Here is a 16,971-nt window from a genome sequence, read left to right as displayed (position 1 = left end):
ATTTGGATCTTAAAAGCTTACATTTGTAAATGTTTATAAAAAAGTATTACAAAATATAAGAGTATAAATATAAGAAACTATTTTAAAAAATCATTTAAAATGATGGTGGAAATTATTATTATGTGAATGAATAGGGGAAAAATGCAGTAAAAACAAACAATAAAATACAAAAATGTTACAAAATTGTTTACATTTGAGTTATGCATAGTAAAAACAGGTAAGTTGTTTTTGCTTTACTTTTCTTTACAGATAAACCTTTTAATGCATTGTTTGAGACACTGATAAAGTTATTTCTCTTCACAAAAAAAGCCCATCAGATATCAATCAGCCAATTAGGTCTCTCCATCACCTTCAAATTCAATAGGACACAGATGCTGTGACTCCCTCCATCTATATGTTTGTGTCAGAGATGAAAGCGGAAGCAGGGAGGAAGCTGGGTGTGTCGGAGGTGTTCTGACACTAATGTGGTATACTGGGCTTTACTTCCAGAACTGTGAAGTTACTCTGTCAAGCTTTAAAAGGTCTTGTAAAGCCTTTGAACAACTGTGCGTGACCTTTTTTGCCTGCTTTATTAAGCTTCAGGGACACAGAAGTTGCACAGTGTTGCTAACTTTCATTACTCCGATGCACCGAGGACACACTGTTTTTATTATTTTTTTAGGCCTCGGTTTTGTGCAGAATGCCTTGATCTGACATATTTATCTTTTTTTAATGCATTCTATCCTGTCATTAAGCCGCTTTGACTAATGATCCTTTGTTGTTTAGTTAAATCACTCCTCAGTCCACTTAACCGCTGCACATACAAAGTGTGACCCACTTTAAGGTTTAGCAGTTTTTCACAAGTTTAAAGTGTGATGTAGACCTCTCCAGCTCTCCCAGGAATAACTGCTGGAATCTATCGCTCATTCGTTTCGTCTTTATTCTTCCAAGTAGTGCAATTCTAATAAATAACAAAGACAATTTAAACACAACTATGTCTATGCTTCACACGAGACGGATGAATTTGGCCCTCACTGTAGCATAAGTTGCACTTGGAATCCGCCACGTGAATAATTAATACTCTGTAAGACAGACGCGGTATCCAACGCTTTGAATATTCAGGAAGATCTAGCCACTTCCGAATTCAAGAGAATGCCAGAGTGTAACTTCCTATTCGTTAGATCCGCGCGTCCCAATCTCGGCCTTGTTGCAGGAAATGTTCTGTAGGTTGTCATATTGCCAAAGCCTCCCTTGATCTTTTTTGGATGATGACGGACTAATCTTTGTGTTCGCTTCTTCATTGAAACGCTTTTGTTTTGGTTGTTCCCAAATGGATAATTGTGAGCTTACAGCATGGTCCAGGTGATCCACTTCAAAGGAAATTTGCTTCACTCGACATCAGCCTTATTTATAGGTTAGGGTTTTATTTTGGACTATAGAAGGAGATTGCATGCAAAAAAAAAAAGAAAGAGCACATGCTTAAAGGAAAGAAAAAAAGAACACTAGGATTTAATTTGGTGTTAATGAAGGTTTATTTTTTTTAATTTATTTTTTTTATTACCTTCTTATGGCATGTGCTGTTGTAGGCCAGACTTTAAAGAAATTCACATACACCACATGCTTTGTAAGTTTGTTCGTTTTTAACCTCTTATAAATCTTAGCTATGCTTTGGAAGTTAATTCTTTGCAAATGACAGATTACGGTAAAACGTAAAAGCAGTAATGTAAATGAGTAAATGTTTCTTTTTTTCTCTGATCACAGCTGAGAAAGGGGCTGTTGAGGGAATAAACTTGCAGCTGGCAGGGGGCATGTTCAGAAGACCTTGTAAACACATTCACACCTCTGATGCATTTCAATGCCTGATGACTTATAGCACAATATTGAAAATTCGAGTTCGACAAGCACTTGCATTTCAATGCTGTCTGAGAGGAATCAACAAACTCCACCAATAAAACACTTTCAGGTTTGGGAAGCTGACAAACGAGCCGAATGAGGGTAATCAGTGATTGGCAAGAAATACCTAAATACTTATAAAAATAATACTTACATTTTGTTGCATCATTAACTATCTAAGGGATTTAATTCACACTTCTACTTCAAACAAATAAATACAGATTTATTTATAACTTATAACTATATATATATATATATATATATATATATATATATATATATATATATATATATATATATATATATATATATATATATATATATATGGGAAAGCCATTTGGTTATCATGTGATATGAAAATCGTAAAACAAAGACAGTGAGAAAATGTAATTAAGAATGAATAAACACGATAAATATATAAAGTATAGTATATATAACTTTATAGAACTTTCAGATTCACTAAATTTAAATAATTGTAAAAAAACAACAACAACAGCATGTTTAATACCTGTTTTTTAAAACCATTTCTTCCTTTTATCATCTCTGACATCCTTATTTGTCTTTGACTCAAGTATTAATTTATGATTATTAAGATTTTACTATTAAAATAATTATAATAATATTTTATTTAATAATTTATTCAAACGTAATGACCTTGGCTCATATTACATTATCAGCAGCAGTAGAATGCAATTCAAATTTTTTTTTTTATCTCGACACCGCGTGTCTGGTTTTGCTCAACTGAAATGCACCTGTTTACGAGTTCTTATGTGAAATCCGCAAGGAATTCTCACAGATTCCCATCGAATCGACGACAGAGTTTAAGAAACCTCGAGAAGCGCAAAGTAAACTGTGCTCAAACAGAGGAAAGGCGCGTTCCGCTCACCGATGGACTCTCTCGGATCACCCTATCAGGTGCAAAACCACTGACAGGTTTCCACCCACCACCCACCACCAACCCAAAACCCCTCAGTGCGCTCCAGCCCTCCTCGGCACACATACAGACGGTCTCGTACATCACCCAGCGCTCTTCCAGGATTCGCCACGGTTCTGCGCGCCTTTTATGTACAAACGACTCGGATAACAGTGAAGCAACATCTAAAGAAGAGACTTCTAACCGTAACTCATCTATCCTGACTTGCTGGGAAAGTTTTCCCTCTCCAAACAATGGACACGGGAAGCTTGGAATGATCCACGTAAGGTGTGCGCTTTCAGGTGACTTCGGCAGGTACGAACGGAATTTATCTTTTCATCTCGCATACTGGATCAAGAGTAAGCACTAAAGGTCGCGGATTGTTCACCGAGGAGGAGACACCCCACTTCAGTCTTTTTTAACTAATTCAATCTTTGCGCGCTTTGGCGAGAGAGCGCAGCGCGCGCGGACCGCGGGGAAGCGGGGACACCACGGGGAAGACACTGATTTGCGTTCATTCAGCTCTCTTTTAAACAAGAAACAGCCCCATGCTGCTTCCAGCGGCACATTTACACTTCCTTCATCTCTCTTTTCCTTGGGATTGCACCTCTCCTCCGGGATTTTGTGTGTGAGACGGTGGCGGGGCTCCGCGCGGCACTTACTGGAGCGGGAAACGCTGGAAACAGGTGTATTTGACCAAGATGTCTGGTCTGCCGTCAAGGTTCATCTACGTGTAAGGAATATTCTTAATACTTTATTTGATTCACGTTGAGTTCGTACATTCTTGCCAATAGAAGTCGCTCAAAGCCAGGTTTAAGATGAACTGCTACATTTTTATCTGGTGTAATTGCTTGTGATTCACCCCTCCTTACTTCCCTTCTGTCTCTCCCTCTCATTCTCTCTCTCTTTCTCTTTCCAGGTGTTTACATTTTCTGGTCCTCTACTTCCAGTTGCAGGTAAGTCTGGCCGTGTCATGAGTCTGGATTAAGGCAGGGATTATGAGGATGTGCCGACGGAGCGCAAACACAACGCTTGTTTCATTTGTTGTCTTGAGGGTTTTGAGAACAGAGGCATGCATGGGAAATCTACAACCCAGAGGCTGCAAAAAAAATAATAATTGGATTTGCTGGTGGTCTTGCCATAAGAATTGAAATTATTTTTCTCTAAAAGTCTGGCTTTTTACTTTTGTGCTTATTTTTTCGTGTGTTTGACCATGAATCTAGTCATAAGTAGGCATAATTATTTCGTTCAGAATAGTGAGTAAACTCATGTTTTGACTGATTTCACGCTGAATACTAAAATAAGCAATATGTGCATTTAAATTTAAGTTTTGAGCGTTTTTATTTGTGAACTCTGTGACCTTTTAGTGGAGGTGAAATGCATTTGTGTGTGTAATATTTATTTCTTGGAGGAGGAACATTGAACATTTAAATTAAATTAAATAAAATTAAATTAATTGCATATTAAATACAATTAAGATTAGATTTAATAAAAATGAATAAAATATGTATTTGCTACAGCAGTATATATATATATATATATATATATATATATATATATATATATATATATATATATATATATATATATATATATATATATATATATATATGATTAAATTTAATTAATAATATTTTAAGTGTATACAAGTATATGCATATACAGTGTACATCGACTATCTGCGTCCAAATTAATAAATCTAAAGAGGCTAAAAAGTGGTCAATTTCTTATTTCCTTTTAAAAGCTTTTAAGGTCAGACTAGCTGCAATCTCAGACTCTCCCAAGACTTTGAGGAAGGTGACTAATCTTTTGAATTCAACCAACAAGATATACCTAACGCATAAGTAATTAGATATCTGCAGTTCCTTAAATCCGTCTTTACTGACAGATGTACATTCCTCACGAGGCGGGGAGGGCTTATTGAGAGCCTTTTTTTTTTTTCTCCTGGCAAATGGGTCAAGGCATTGTGATTATAAAACTTGCATCAGAATGTCGTAATAGAAGGGGGCGATCACCGCTCAGACCAGGAACAAAAGCCACTGCTTGGAAGAAAACGAGACCCATGTTGGTTATATAATTCTGTTTGCATTCAGTTTTGTTCTAAAGCAGTTGGCACAAACAAGGTTTTAGTGTGGCAGTTATGACAGTAGTTCTTCATTAGGTCATTGATAGACAGAGTACAAGTATCACTTGCTTCTTCTGCTAACATTGGCCTTTGTTGTTTATTGGTTCTCTGAGAAAACAAACAAAGTTGTTATTAAGGAAATGCAGTGAAAGATGGCGTGATAAGCACAGTTTAAGTGACGGTGCACTGAAGCGTTGTTTCCTGAGATGCATCCTGCACAGAGAGTGGTGTCTGCAGATAGGGCCTATCTGACATGCAAGAGTGCTCGGGACAGGGCCGGGCTTTTGAAGTCAGTGTGAGATTCGTGTGACTAGGTTGGTTTTGAAGGGAGTCGGGCGGCGTGATAAAAATGTTTGGCCGTGGCTCGCTCCCTGCATAGGCATGCCCTCTGCCTTCCCGCTCCCGTCCGTACGCAACTGTCTACAAAACACACCTCTGTGTCTGACTAGATGGCCAGATTTGAGAGTAAACCCTTCCGAGGAGAGGCTGTGTGTGCGCGGGAGTTGTGTCTGTGTGTGTGTGCTTCTTTGGCCAAGAGCTTAGAAGTAAACTTGATTCTGTGTTAAACTGAGTTGTTTTTGACGTAACGTATGATGACTCCTGTTTGAATCTAAGCTATGTATTTATCTAGGAAAATAAAATGTATAACAATGACTGAAATGAATACAGTTTATTTTTCTAGAAGATTTTAGGGTATCTATCTGGAACTAATATGTTTATAGTTGTTTCATATTTAGGCAGTTTTGTGAAATGTCTTTTGGTTTGTTGAACACTAGATGTTGTCTGCTGCAGTGGTCAAATCTTTAAAAATTAGATTGAACTTTGAGGATTCAGGATGTAATTTTACATTCAAACCGCTATGAATGATCACCTTTGACCTTTTGGCATTATTCTACATGACCGCCCTAAATGCCATTGTGATTTTGTTTATTATAGCTTACATTCAATAGTTCTTCTCCAGTATATTTATCAAGAAATATATGCTACCGTTCGAAGGTTTGGGGTCAGTAAGTGTTTATTTTATTATTTTTATACTCAGCAAAGATGCATTAAATTGTTTAAAAGTAGCAGTAAAGACATTTATAATGTTAAAATATTTGTTTCAAATAAATGCTGTTCTTTTGAACTTTATTATGTTATGACATTTTCAACCCACACAAAAAATTAAGTAGCACAACTCTTTTCCACATTGCCAAAAAATAAAATAAATAAATAAATAAATGTGGACCCCTAACAAAAAAAAAAAAAATATGTCACTGGTGTAATTTCTACTTTGCAGTACAGGATTAAATCACATTTGAAAATGTATTTAAATTGAAAACAAAATAAAGTATTTTTCATCAAATAAATGCAGCCTTGGTGTGCATGAGAAACTTATTTTAAAAACATTTTAGAAATAAATCTTACGAACTCAATTTGTTGAATGGTAGTGTTTTTATCAATATATTCAGTATCTTATTTTGCTTTTTCTTTTCTTGGGGAAAATGGAATAATTACATTGTTTCGAAGTGATTTTCATTTGTGATTGAATAGTTCCAGCATTAATGGGTTAATTTAGCCAGTTGTGTCATGCTGATGTATTTCTTAGCAGTCTTGCATTCAGCATAAATCTCTATGGAAGTTTCTTTCTCAACCCCGGTTTTTTTTTTTTTTTTTTTGTACCGTAAGCTGCGCTTTTCCCCTCATGCTCCCTAAATGTCATTAATTAGCCGAGGTTAAAATAACATGGAGTGGAAGCATGTAATGTGAGCGTAATTAACCACCTGAGAGAAGCCACATAAAAGCTCATTACAGGATAATTACCCCTCGTTTCAGCCCGTGAGAGCAGTCTTGGCTGGGACAGAGATTCCAGGGTTTTTAGAGGTATATGTTTTCCTCACATAAGAATTGAAATCAGAAGAGGAGGAGGAGGAAAGATATGAGGATATTGGATGAGAAGTGGATTGGTGATTTTCATATAAAGCCTCGGGTGATTGTGAATGTGAGCGACAGGAGATGCCATGGCAAGCTATATTGTATTTTATGATGTTAGTGCTTTGTGTGTTTGTGTGTGTGTACCAGTGCAGCAGTCTTCAGTTGTGTACAAGTACTTCCCATACTTACAGGTGTGTATGTTTGATTTATGAGTGTGATTCTTACCTTAGGCAGATATTTGTTTGATGACAGAGTTAGATCTTTCAGGTGGATAATTGCTGGAGACTTGCTTGTGGAAATTGAAAACTTGACTTCTCTGTGTAGCTCCAGGCTCAGTGTATTCAGATGTTTTATTTAGTGTGAGAGAGAGAGAGAGAGAGACGGGCACCAAAACATGCAGGAATCACTGTGATCTGAACTTTCATTGAATTCTTTTATTGCTTGGAATTGAGTCAAGTCACATTTATTTATATAGGACTTTGTACAATACGGGTTGTTTCAAAGCGGTTTCGCTGGAGTTAATAAGAAAATCAACTATGCAAACCTTTTTAAAATATAAATCAAATTCAATTTCTGCTGTAAAGTGTTGATTCAACATGATATCAAAATTTGACCCTGTTTACGTTATACACAGTACACATTCCTGGCTCTTATTGTGACTGTTTCATGGCAGCATGTTTTTCCTTAAAAAAAAAGTGTTGTCATAATTTTTCATCAGCATGAAAAAAAGTTTTTCCTCTGAAACGACTACCACTGTTCTGGCATGTAATAGACACTTTCCAGTCAATTCTCAATTTATGAAATCCCAACCTCTTGTTTCACACGATGAAAGTAAACTCAGTTACTAATGTTGTTTGACGCACAGAGGATTTTCTTTTCGCCGAAAATGCTAGTTTATGTTGTAGCATTGGACTAAAATTTACTGATAAATGTACATTTTTACAAATTTACGCTCACATAAGTGTATTGTAACTTCCCAAAAGATGTGATCATTTTTGTTATTTTTTTTCCCTTTGTTAAACACTTGTAGTGTTCCCAATCAAAAATGACCGGTCTACAAAATAATTTACTACAATTTATTATGCAATTGGATTTAAACATTTTATTAACCTGTTTTCTTTCAATTAGCACAGGTTTTGTTTTTCTTTTTGTAACTGATTGAGCTATTAGCATTTCCCAAATTATCCACAAATAATGCTTTTTTGTTTCATTCAGAATCTGAAATGCATAAGACCAGGGCTCCTTTTCCTAAGTTGGCCATAGCTCCATTGGTGATTATGGTTCTACCATCAACTTAAGCTTACGACGCTTTTAGGAAATGCATCTCAGATGAATGAGGCCTACAACCAATCAGTTCCAAAAAGAAATACAAAACTTGTGCAAATTGAAAGAAGATGAGTAAAAAAAAAAAAAAAAAGATTAAGCCCCAGTACCGGTTGATAATATAGCAGAAAGAAAGATGTAAAAGCAGTTTTTATAAGGCGGGTCATTTTTGACCGGGAACAGGATTGTACCCACAGCAGAAGAGGCATGCAGTTTTAAAACTGAATCAAGACACAGATCAACACACATTTTGTTCTTACTGGTTCTAGGAATCTCAACAGAGTTCTGCCGACTTCCGGTTCTACATCGAGAACCACACCAGAGATGATGTGAGTCGGAAGCAGGTGCGGATATATCAGCTCTACAGCAGAACCACTGGGAAACATGTGCAGATCCTGGGCAAGAAGATCAACGCCAATGGAGACGATGGGGGCAAGTACGGTACGGGAGTGTTCCTGTGCTCTGAATAAACCACGCAGAAGAACCTGTTACCTGTTTGTAGTCTGCTTTTGAACACATAAGGCACAATGATTTACAGAGATAGTTCAACCAAAAATTACATTTCTGGGATCATTTGCTCACCCTCATGTCATTCCAAACCTGTATGACTTTGTTTCTTTTATTAAACACAAATGGAGGCGTTATAAGGACTGCACTGGTTACTCTTTTCCATGCACTTGCAATAACTCTTAATAAAGATGCAAAAAAACAAAACAAATTGTTGGGTATACAACTAAGCACAATAAGCCATTATTCAATGACAATAAAGTTAACTGCTGTTGCAACATCATTGACTTTTTCATGCACATCAAATTATGTTTAAGGTCAATATTCAGATTGCAGCCATATTCTGAAAACAATATTTACTGTATATGCATAAACATGTTTACAGTGTTTATGTTTATGATGTTTACATCAATATATATGGGGTGGGATATTTTTTTCTAATTCACTCAGTGAACTCTCAAGAACAGATATTCAGTAAAAACAGTCTCAGTCAGTGTCTTTTTCACACTGTCAAGTAAACTGGACCACTTTTATAAAACTTTTATAATATTTGTATGGTTCTTTTTTGTCATTTCAGTGCTTGAATTCACTTTCATTATATTAAAAAGAGTTGCAGGATGTTCATCAGAAATTCAACATGAGGAAATAAAGTCATACAGGTTCGGAATGACATGAGGGTGGATAAATGATTAAAGACTGTTTATTTTTGGAAGAACTATTGCTTTAACTCAAAAATATTCTGCCGTTGCATATTTTAAATTCTTCCTAAATGGCTTTATTTGTTGCAATCTCTGATTGAGAGCATGCTTTAATCAGTTTTCTGATAATTATGTATATATAGCATCATTCAAGCTGCCTCTTGCTTTTTAATTGACTAAATAATTAGGCTAATTAAATGAATGCATTCCACCAACATAAAGTGTTTAGTACTCTCCATTAGCTCAGTTGAACTCATGTTGCCATGTTTAAATACCTCATTTCCTCAGCGAATTCCATCTAGGTCTGCTAATATCATATCTAAGATGAACTTCTTCTCTTTAACATCCAACCTGAGCTGTTATTAATCAAAATGTATTAAAGTATAAACAAAATAAAAAGCACAGAACTGATGGGCAGCGTGCCCCAGCGGTACGAGTGTAAGAACAGAGACTCAGAGTGAAGATAAACACACTGAATGCTGCACTTAACTTTGCCGACTGATACAAGCATGTTTATATTTCAGGCTTGTGCTCGTTTGTGTCAGTCAGAGCCGTTCAGCATAAAGATTCCACAACAGACACGACTCCATAAAGCTCTAGTGCGGGATTCCTATACCTACATAATCCTGTTTCTTATGTAGTCGTATTATCCTTTGGATTCCTAGTGCTCCGTTTCTGTTTGTGTGGAGTTTTAGTCTTATGTTTGTGCTTAAAGGGATAGTTCACCCTAAAATGAAAATTCTGTCATTAATTTATCACGCTCATGTTGTTCCAAAAATGTGAGACCTTTGTTCATCTTCAAAACACAAATTAAAATATTTTTGATGAATTCCGAGAGCTCTCTGACCCTCCCATAGACAGGTTCAGAAATGTAGCAAGGACATCGGTAAAATAGTCCATTTGACATCAGTGGTTCAACCGTAATTTTACAAAGCTATGAGAATACTTTTTGTTTGCAAAGAAAAAAAAAAGACCTTTTAACTATTTATCTCCTCCGCGTCCTGATATTGACCTTGCACATTCATTCAGAGTTATTAAGAGAACTATTTTTGTCTGATTTGTGAATGAATCTTAGAGGTTTTAAGCAACATTAGGGTGAGTGATTGATCATAAATCATAGATTTCATTTTTGGGTGAACTATTACTTTGATTCACTGTACATTTGGTCAGCAGTTTGTGCTTATATTCATGTTTTGTGGTGTTTTGGTGATCAGGGTTGGGTTCAGAATTGTCATAAATCTTATCATCTTTAAATATCTGTGCCATTAAACTGCATGATGTCGGAAAATGACAGTCGTTACCATAGAAGCAGACATTTTATGCTTGTGTTCGCTATAGCATCCCTTGTGGCAATGCTGAGAATGCAAAATGTGCTTGTGTCATACCTGGTTTTGAATAAAGGATGATAATTCATTAAAACATCCATCCATCCATTTTCCATATCGCTTATGCTTTGCAGGATCATGGGGGTTTGAACCAAGAAAAAATCTATCTAAAAATCTATCTATCTATCTATCTATCTATCTATCTATCTATCTATCTATCTATCTATCTATCTATCTATCTATCTATCTATCTATCTATCTATCTATCTATCTATCTATCTATCTATCTATCTATCTATCTATCTATCTATCTATCGTGAAACATTTAAATAGAGAACAGTTATTTTAAATTGTAATAATGTTTTACAATATTACTATCTTTACTATATTTTTCATCAAATAAAGTCTTGTTTTGCATAAGAGTAAAATCTTGCTGACACCAGACTGTTGATGAGTAGTGTATGTTCGAAGTATGTTTAAAGTCAATGTGAATTGCCGTCTGCAACCTGATCTGTAGAGAGTGTTGGACAGACGGGATTTTATCCAGCAGGAATAAAAACTGAATATCCAGTTTCACTTTGTAATGCGTCATGTTTCAGAAATAAATGGGTGGCGAACAGTCTTTCACATCGACTTAAACACAGCTAGTTTCCTTGAGTAAAGCAAAAGCAACATGAAAACGACCCTGAACACACTGCTGGATCAGGTCTTGCACTCGTATGGCTCATTTATCAGCAAACACTCGCCTTCCCAGAAACATCTCAAAAATGTCTTCAGTTTCACCCGTTTGGGATAATAAAACATTCACATTACTGAAGGTCAATGTGTCCGGTTGACATCTGTGCTTTAATATTAATAAGATGCACCAGTAAGAAATCAGATGGCGTGAGAGATGCACAGATGGTGAGCTGACTGCTTTAAGCATTCGGTTTTTAGGTACAGAGTTCATTTAAATACAGGAATAGTTGCTGTATTTTTCAGGCATATCTTTCAAAAAGTCATGCACTTGTTAAAGCGGTCTGTGCCACTGAGGAGTGGGATCTTTCCCACCCTCATTTGATCTCAAGTGCCCTGCCTGGATTAGTCGTTCCTCTCATGTTGCCCGGGGCTGTTTTGGAAGGGGACAGTTTTGGTGTTGCTCTCTAAGCCTCTCTGCTTTGAGCACCTTTGAATAGCCCAGTGTGTTCAACAAATGGATCATCCTAACTTTTTGATTGAGTGAGCACGAACTAAAGGCAAGTGGAAACCCAATCCCTGGGGATCTGAACTGCTTCAAGGAGTTTGGCAGATTGCTTCCCCCCCAAGAGAGGGACCCTTAACAAAGGTGGTTACAGAGAGAAAGAGAGAGAGAGTTGAGAGAGTTTTTTAGGAGTTGTGAGGGAGCTGTAGTGTATGACGAATCATTACGTTTCTCTCACAGTTGTTTTTTTTAAATAGTTCACATGCCAAATGTAGTTTTGAATCAAAAAAGTATAGTATACTATATACATTTATACATGTAAGTAGTTTTTTTTTTTTTTTTTTTTTTTTTTTGGTCATACCGCTGCATTAAATAACTAGTAACTAATAAAATAGTAACTAGTAAAAAAAAGTGACTAATATTTGCACTGCAATTATTAAAAAAACAAAAACAAACTAATAATAAATAAATTAACATGTTTTAATATATATGTTTTTGACTTTAAAAAATTAAAGAGAATTTGTGAAATACAATTAAATAAAAATCTAAATGGTCTTAAAATAAAATATATATTTTACATAAGGCAATGCTTTTATTTATTTAATTAAATGAACAATTTTCTAACTATGAATCAGGTGTGTTCTTAACAAATTCACACGGAAACGTATGTTTCTGGAGTTTATTTCTAACAAAATGTATTGAATTCTATGAGAATCATATTGCCTTCATGAACTCAAAAGTAAACTGTGTTTATTTTTACCCTCAGCTTTACTTGTTGTGGAGACGGAAACATTCGGCAGTCACATTCGAATAAAAGGGAAAGAGAGTGGATACTACATCTGCATGAACAAGAACGGCAAAATTATTGGAAAGGTATGTTTACTATCACACATCGGAACTAAAAATATCTGTTTGTCTTACAAACAGGCATAAAAAACAGGTTTAGGCCCATTAAACTACGATATGTATGTAACAAAATAGTTTTTGGCTCCTGTGTGTATGCTTTTGATTTACACATGAGCTTGTTTATAATTGCAGTTCTGAATATGATTAACTCATGTATTGCATGTTTAGTGAATGTCAACTTAATACATGAGTTTGTAGTTGGGACCCAAACCACTGCTACTGTAACCTACATGATGGTTATATAATGGAGCCAGTCAACACATCTTTTAATACCATCTATTCAAACAAAAATGAAATATTCAGGCTGGCTGTTTGAAGTTAAAATTGTCCGTTTTTCCAAGTCCTTGTAACTGCCATACCACAAACAAATCTTAGTGGAAAGACCAACACCCCCTACATTTGCCATGAATAGGACATTACGTGCTTCACTGGCTTATTTTGAACTGACCCTAAGCTGAAGGGCCCAATTATTGTGTCTTGTTGGCAAAAACTGGTCATTCTTTTAAAAACATTATGCTTTGCAAGACGAGTAGGCGTCTTGTCATACAATAGTTTTATAGTATAGATGTGTAAACTGCAGATCAGTTTTTAATAAAACTTTAAAACTAAAGTGTGAAATTATAATAAATGGTATATTAAAAAAGAGGGCCTTTTCTATATTTTCTATCATTGAGATTATTTATTTATTTTTTAAGGGAAAATACAACTTGGCTGTGTTGCTAACAGATTCTGAAATATGTTGTATATAATACATAGTATTGTTATTTTTAAATCTGTGAGCAGTCATGAACTTTGAGAAAACTATGTTTTAGGGTTTATGTTTTACAAATATTGACTGACAGGTTGTAAATAAAATCAGATCAGACCATTAGACCATCAGCTGAGGGGTTGTTCAACAAGTGGACCATTTTTCTGACACGTCATCCTTTCTTTTCTCCTCAGCCCAATGGGAATAACCAAGAGTGCGTCTTTGTGGAGGAATATTTGGAGAACAACTACACGGCGCTGGTGTCGGCCAAGTACAAAGGCTGGTATTTGGGTTTCAACCGAAAGGGTCGACCCAAAAAAGGCTCCAAGACCACGCAAACACAACAGGAAGTGCATTTCATGAAGCGCCACCCCAAAGGAAAAGTGGACCCTCTGGAGGAGTTCCGTTTCACGACGGTAACGAAACGGACACGTAGGGCGCGGCGTTTAAAACCCAACCCCAAAACGGACTGAGTCGCTCCCCGTGCTTCTTACCTGACAAACACCTTTAATCTAATCCGAAACAGGAGAAGGAAGAGGACACAAATAAACAATGGCGACAGAAAAGAGACAAGAAACTTAAGTTCAAAGATGTTTTATTTTTATATTTCAGAAGCGTCAAGTTTCTCCCAGCTGTTCAGCGTGGGTCTTTTTTAAACGTAATTGGTGTCTGTTATTTTATTTATACTGGATAACTAAGGATGACCTGTAAGGAACTAGCGTCTCCTGGTTTGACACGTTTAAACTCTGGAATAGCGATAAGAGCATACTGCACCACCTGGGAAACCTTTTATTTTCATTTGTGTTGCCCCCCAACAACAAGGATCCAATATTTTCCACTGGAATGGGCTGTCATGGAGACATAACGACAGAGCGATAACAGACTCATGTGACCTTTGCAGGCCTCCATTAGTAAACGTGAAGCTTTGAGTGCAATATTTTGAAGAGCCTCTCTGTGGGATGGACAGCAGGCCTTCTCTCGGGCCCAATGCGCAGAATGCTTCGATATTCTTTGATTCAGCTTAGATCGACGTGCTTTGACTAGCCAGATATCAGCTTTAGCTGTGGTGATAGTGTGTGTGAGAACTAACAGACGCGAGCCTGGATATGAAGGGACTGGAAAAAGGTTTGGGGAATCGCTCCAATGCTCTACATTTGGATCATGCGTACATGCAGATCATGCGGGCTCCCTAAATGTAAGCTATACTTAATGCAAAACCAGGTATGATGCATTGCTCTTAAAGTCCCGGACACTCGACAAGTGATGGGTTTTGACTACTTCCAGGTCACTCAGCCAATGAAATCGGTCCGCCTGACAATCAGTCATGTTCTTTGTGTACTAGAACGCTTTCTCTCAGTTCTAGAAGGTTTGAGAAGGAGGGAATCACTTCTGCAGACTGTTGGTGAGGTCGACTCTCCATATGGGTGTAGCTGTAGTATACACTCGTCTATACACTCATCGTCTGTCAGACGTTACTAACAATCATGCCACTCGTACGATTAAATAAATGTATGCAAAAAATAATAATTTTATTACTATTATAAAATATTTATTGCCTTTCTCTGTAAATATGTCTTGATGAATTTATTTGACCTCTGTTAATAATAATAAAAAAAGAGGACTATATATGGAAAATGAATATATGTTATTGTTGTTTTTGTATGTTTGGATGTATTATGGACAATATTGCAGTGCTAGAAATTCAATGTTGCATTATATGCAACCCACAGTACCTGCTGCTGTAGACAGTTGCAAGGTGATTTCAAATGTGTGGGTCAAAAGACTCCTTTCAGTGTAATGTGTCAATGAAAACAACTTAACTGTCAAGCCGTAATGCATCAAAAAAAAAAAAAAAGACTTACTTCCTCAATTTTGACAGGTATATTTTCTGTTTTTCCGAATAAACTCACTTCTTATTGATGCATTTTTCAGAAAACAGGACTAAATAAGTCATTGCACTTAAGTTAATATATCTTAATTTAAGAATGTTGAGGTATTTGTAGTGGAAAACAAAGAGAAAACCACTCAGTTAGAGAATTCATTCATTCATTCATTCTTTGCTGTGTGTTTTGTATTGAAAACAATGGAAAACTATGGAGCAATTTCACAGATACATGAAAAAAACAACAACACTGTAATTTAAATATTCAAATTTTTGTAGGTCTTTAAAAAGTATATTTCCAGACAACTGTTGCATCTTTACAAGCATAAACTCTTCATTGGCATAATCTCCAGATACATAACACTGAAATCTATAGACACCGAGACAGACAGTGAGAGAGAGAGAGAGAGAGAATGTAGCAACTGGGATGCTAAACACTCACATTCAGTGCCATGATAAATAGTGTTCCCAGCTGTGATTTATTCCCATATTTTAAAAAGGAAAATGTCAGATAATTATTCTTGTTAAAAATATTCAAGAACTGTTGTCATTTCTTTATTTCTTTATTTTTTTCAACCAGACCCAATTAATCAGCAGAATAGTGCAATAAAATGAATCATTATTGCATCCCAAGCAGACATGAGACTTAAGTATAAGACTGTGTATTAGGATTTAATTATATGCAAATCATAATATCTCATTAATTAATTCTAAATAATTAATTAATTTATGGAAACCTAGACTTGTGTATCGTTTATTAGTAAGCACTGAAGAGTTAAAGATCCATATTTGGAGCCTTGCTCAATTTGATGCAAGTCAATCTTCACATTGACTCTGACTGATTGAATAATAAAGAAAAGAGCTTTTAGAGAAGAATATGGGTCTTGAAACACATTAAACAGGCCCATGCGTGTGTGCATAGACGGTCCTGAACTACTAGGTGTCCGACGCGTGCTAAATGCAGCACCAAGGAGTTGGCTTTTGACGCAGAGGTTACAGTTGATAATTTGCCATAGGACACGAGACAAAGAGGAAATTGCACTGTGGAAGTTGAAGACGCGGTCCAGAAAATGTGTCATGGGGAAGTTATGAGGCGTTTAAAGACAGTGAAGAGTTTCTCAGACAACATGGGGATTCAAGGATCATTTAGATTCAAGGTTATATCAACAGAGCCCCTCCTCGCTTTTACATATTACCGCTTTTATGAAATCAATTAGAACCGAAGGGAGTGAAGGAATGCTCAAAGAGAATGTTCGGAAAGGTATTAAGGTCAATGGAACTATTCCTTTTCCAAATGGATTTCCAAAACTTCTGGTATGAAACCTTGTTCTGGGAGAAATTACTTCTGCGGATGACGGCGAGCTCATTAGACAGTCTGCATGAGCCACTAGAGAGAATTTATTCTAATTCTCGATGTGTCAATAACAGACTCGAAGGTGAAAGCGAGAGCTCTTGAGCAAAACTCGCTGTCGGGACGGTGGTACATTTTTTTTCAACGCTGTAACTCTCCCCCTCCGTGCGTCTCCAAGCTCTTAGGAGTCTTCTTTTGGCAAAGCTCTGAGTCTTCGCTCTCCCTTT

The 16,971-nt window shown here is 36.3% G+C and overlaps 1 protein-coding gene across 2 annotated transcripts; it reads left to right on the top strand.

Moving 5' to 3' along the window:
* The first annotated feature begins 2,580 nt into the window (after positions 1 to 2,580).
* Positions 2,581 to 15,220, top strand: LOC127970901 (fibroblast growth factor 18). Of its 2 annotated transcripts, none has more exons than XM_052573606.1 (5): positions 2,581 to 3,518; positions 3,705 to 3,741; positions 8,417 to 8,579; positions 12,624 to 12,730; positions 13,706 to 15,220. In XM_052573606.1, exons 1-5 carry the CDS (start codon positions 3,487 to 3,489, stop codon positions 13,982 to 13,984), a joined length of 618 nt encoding a protein of 205 aa, XP_052429566.1. In that variant the 5' UTR covers positions 2,581 to 3,486; the 3' UTR covers positions 13,985 to 15,220. The 2 variants fall into 2 exon arrangements, with proteins under 2 accessions (XP_052429566.1, XP_052429565.1); XM_052573605.1 differs by having other exon boundaries at positions 2,583 to 3,518; positions 8,417 to 8,588; positions 13,706 to 15,216.
* Positions 15,221 to 16,971: the final 1,751 nt, after the last annotated feature.

The sequence above is a fragment of the Carassius gibelio genome, chromosome B14 (genome assembly GCF_023724105.1).
Source record: "Carassius gibelio isolate Cgi1373 ecotype wild population from Czech Republic chromosome B14, carGib1.2-hapl.c, whole genome shotgun sequence".
NCBI lineage: Eukaryota > Metazoa > Chordata > Actinopteri > Cypriniformes > Cyprinidae > Carassius > Carassius gibelio.
This window is presented reverse-complemented; position numbering and strand designations above follow the sequence as displayed.

Excerpts from the sequence above, each read along its gene's own strand:
- LOC127970901 (XM_052573605.1), top strand. The coding sequence starts at position 3,487 with ATGTCTGGTCTGCCGTCAAGGTTCATCTACGT. Across the intron at positions 3,519-3,704 it reads CCGTCAAGGTTCATCTACGT|GTGTTTACATTTTCTGGTCC; the intron begins GTAAGGAATATT and ends TTCTCTTTCCAG. Across the intron at positions 12,731-13,705 it reads ACGGCAAAATTATTGGAAAG|CCCAATGGGAATAACCAAGA; the intron begins GTATGTTTACTA and ends TTTTCTCCTCAG.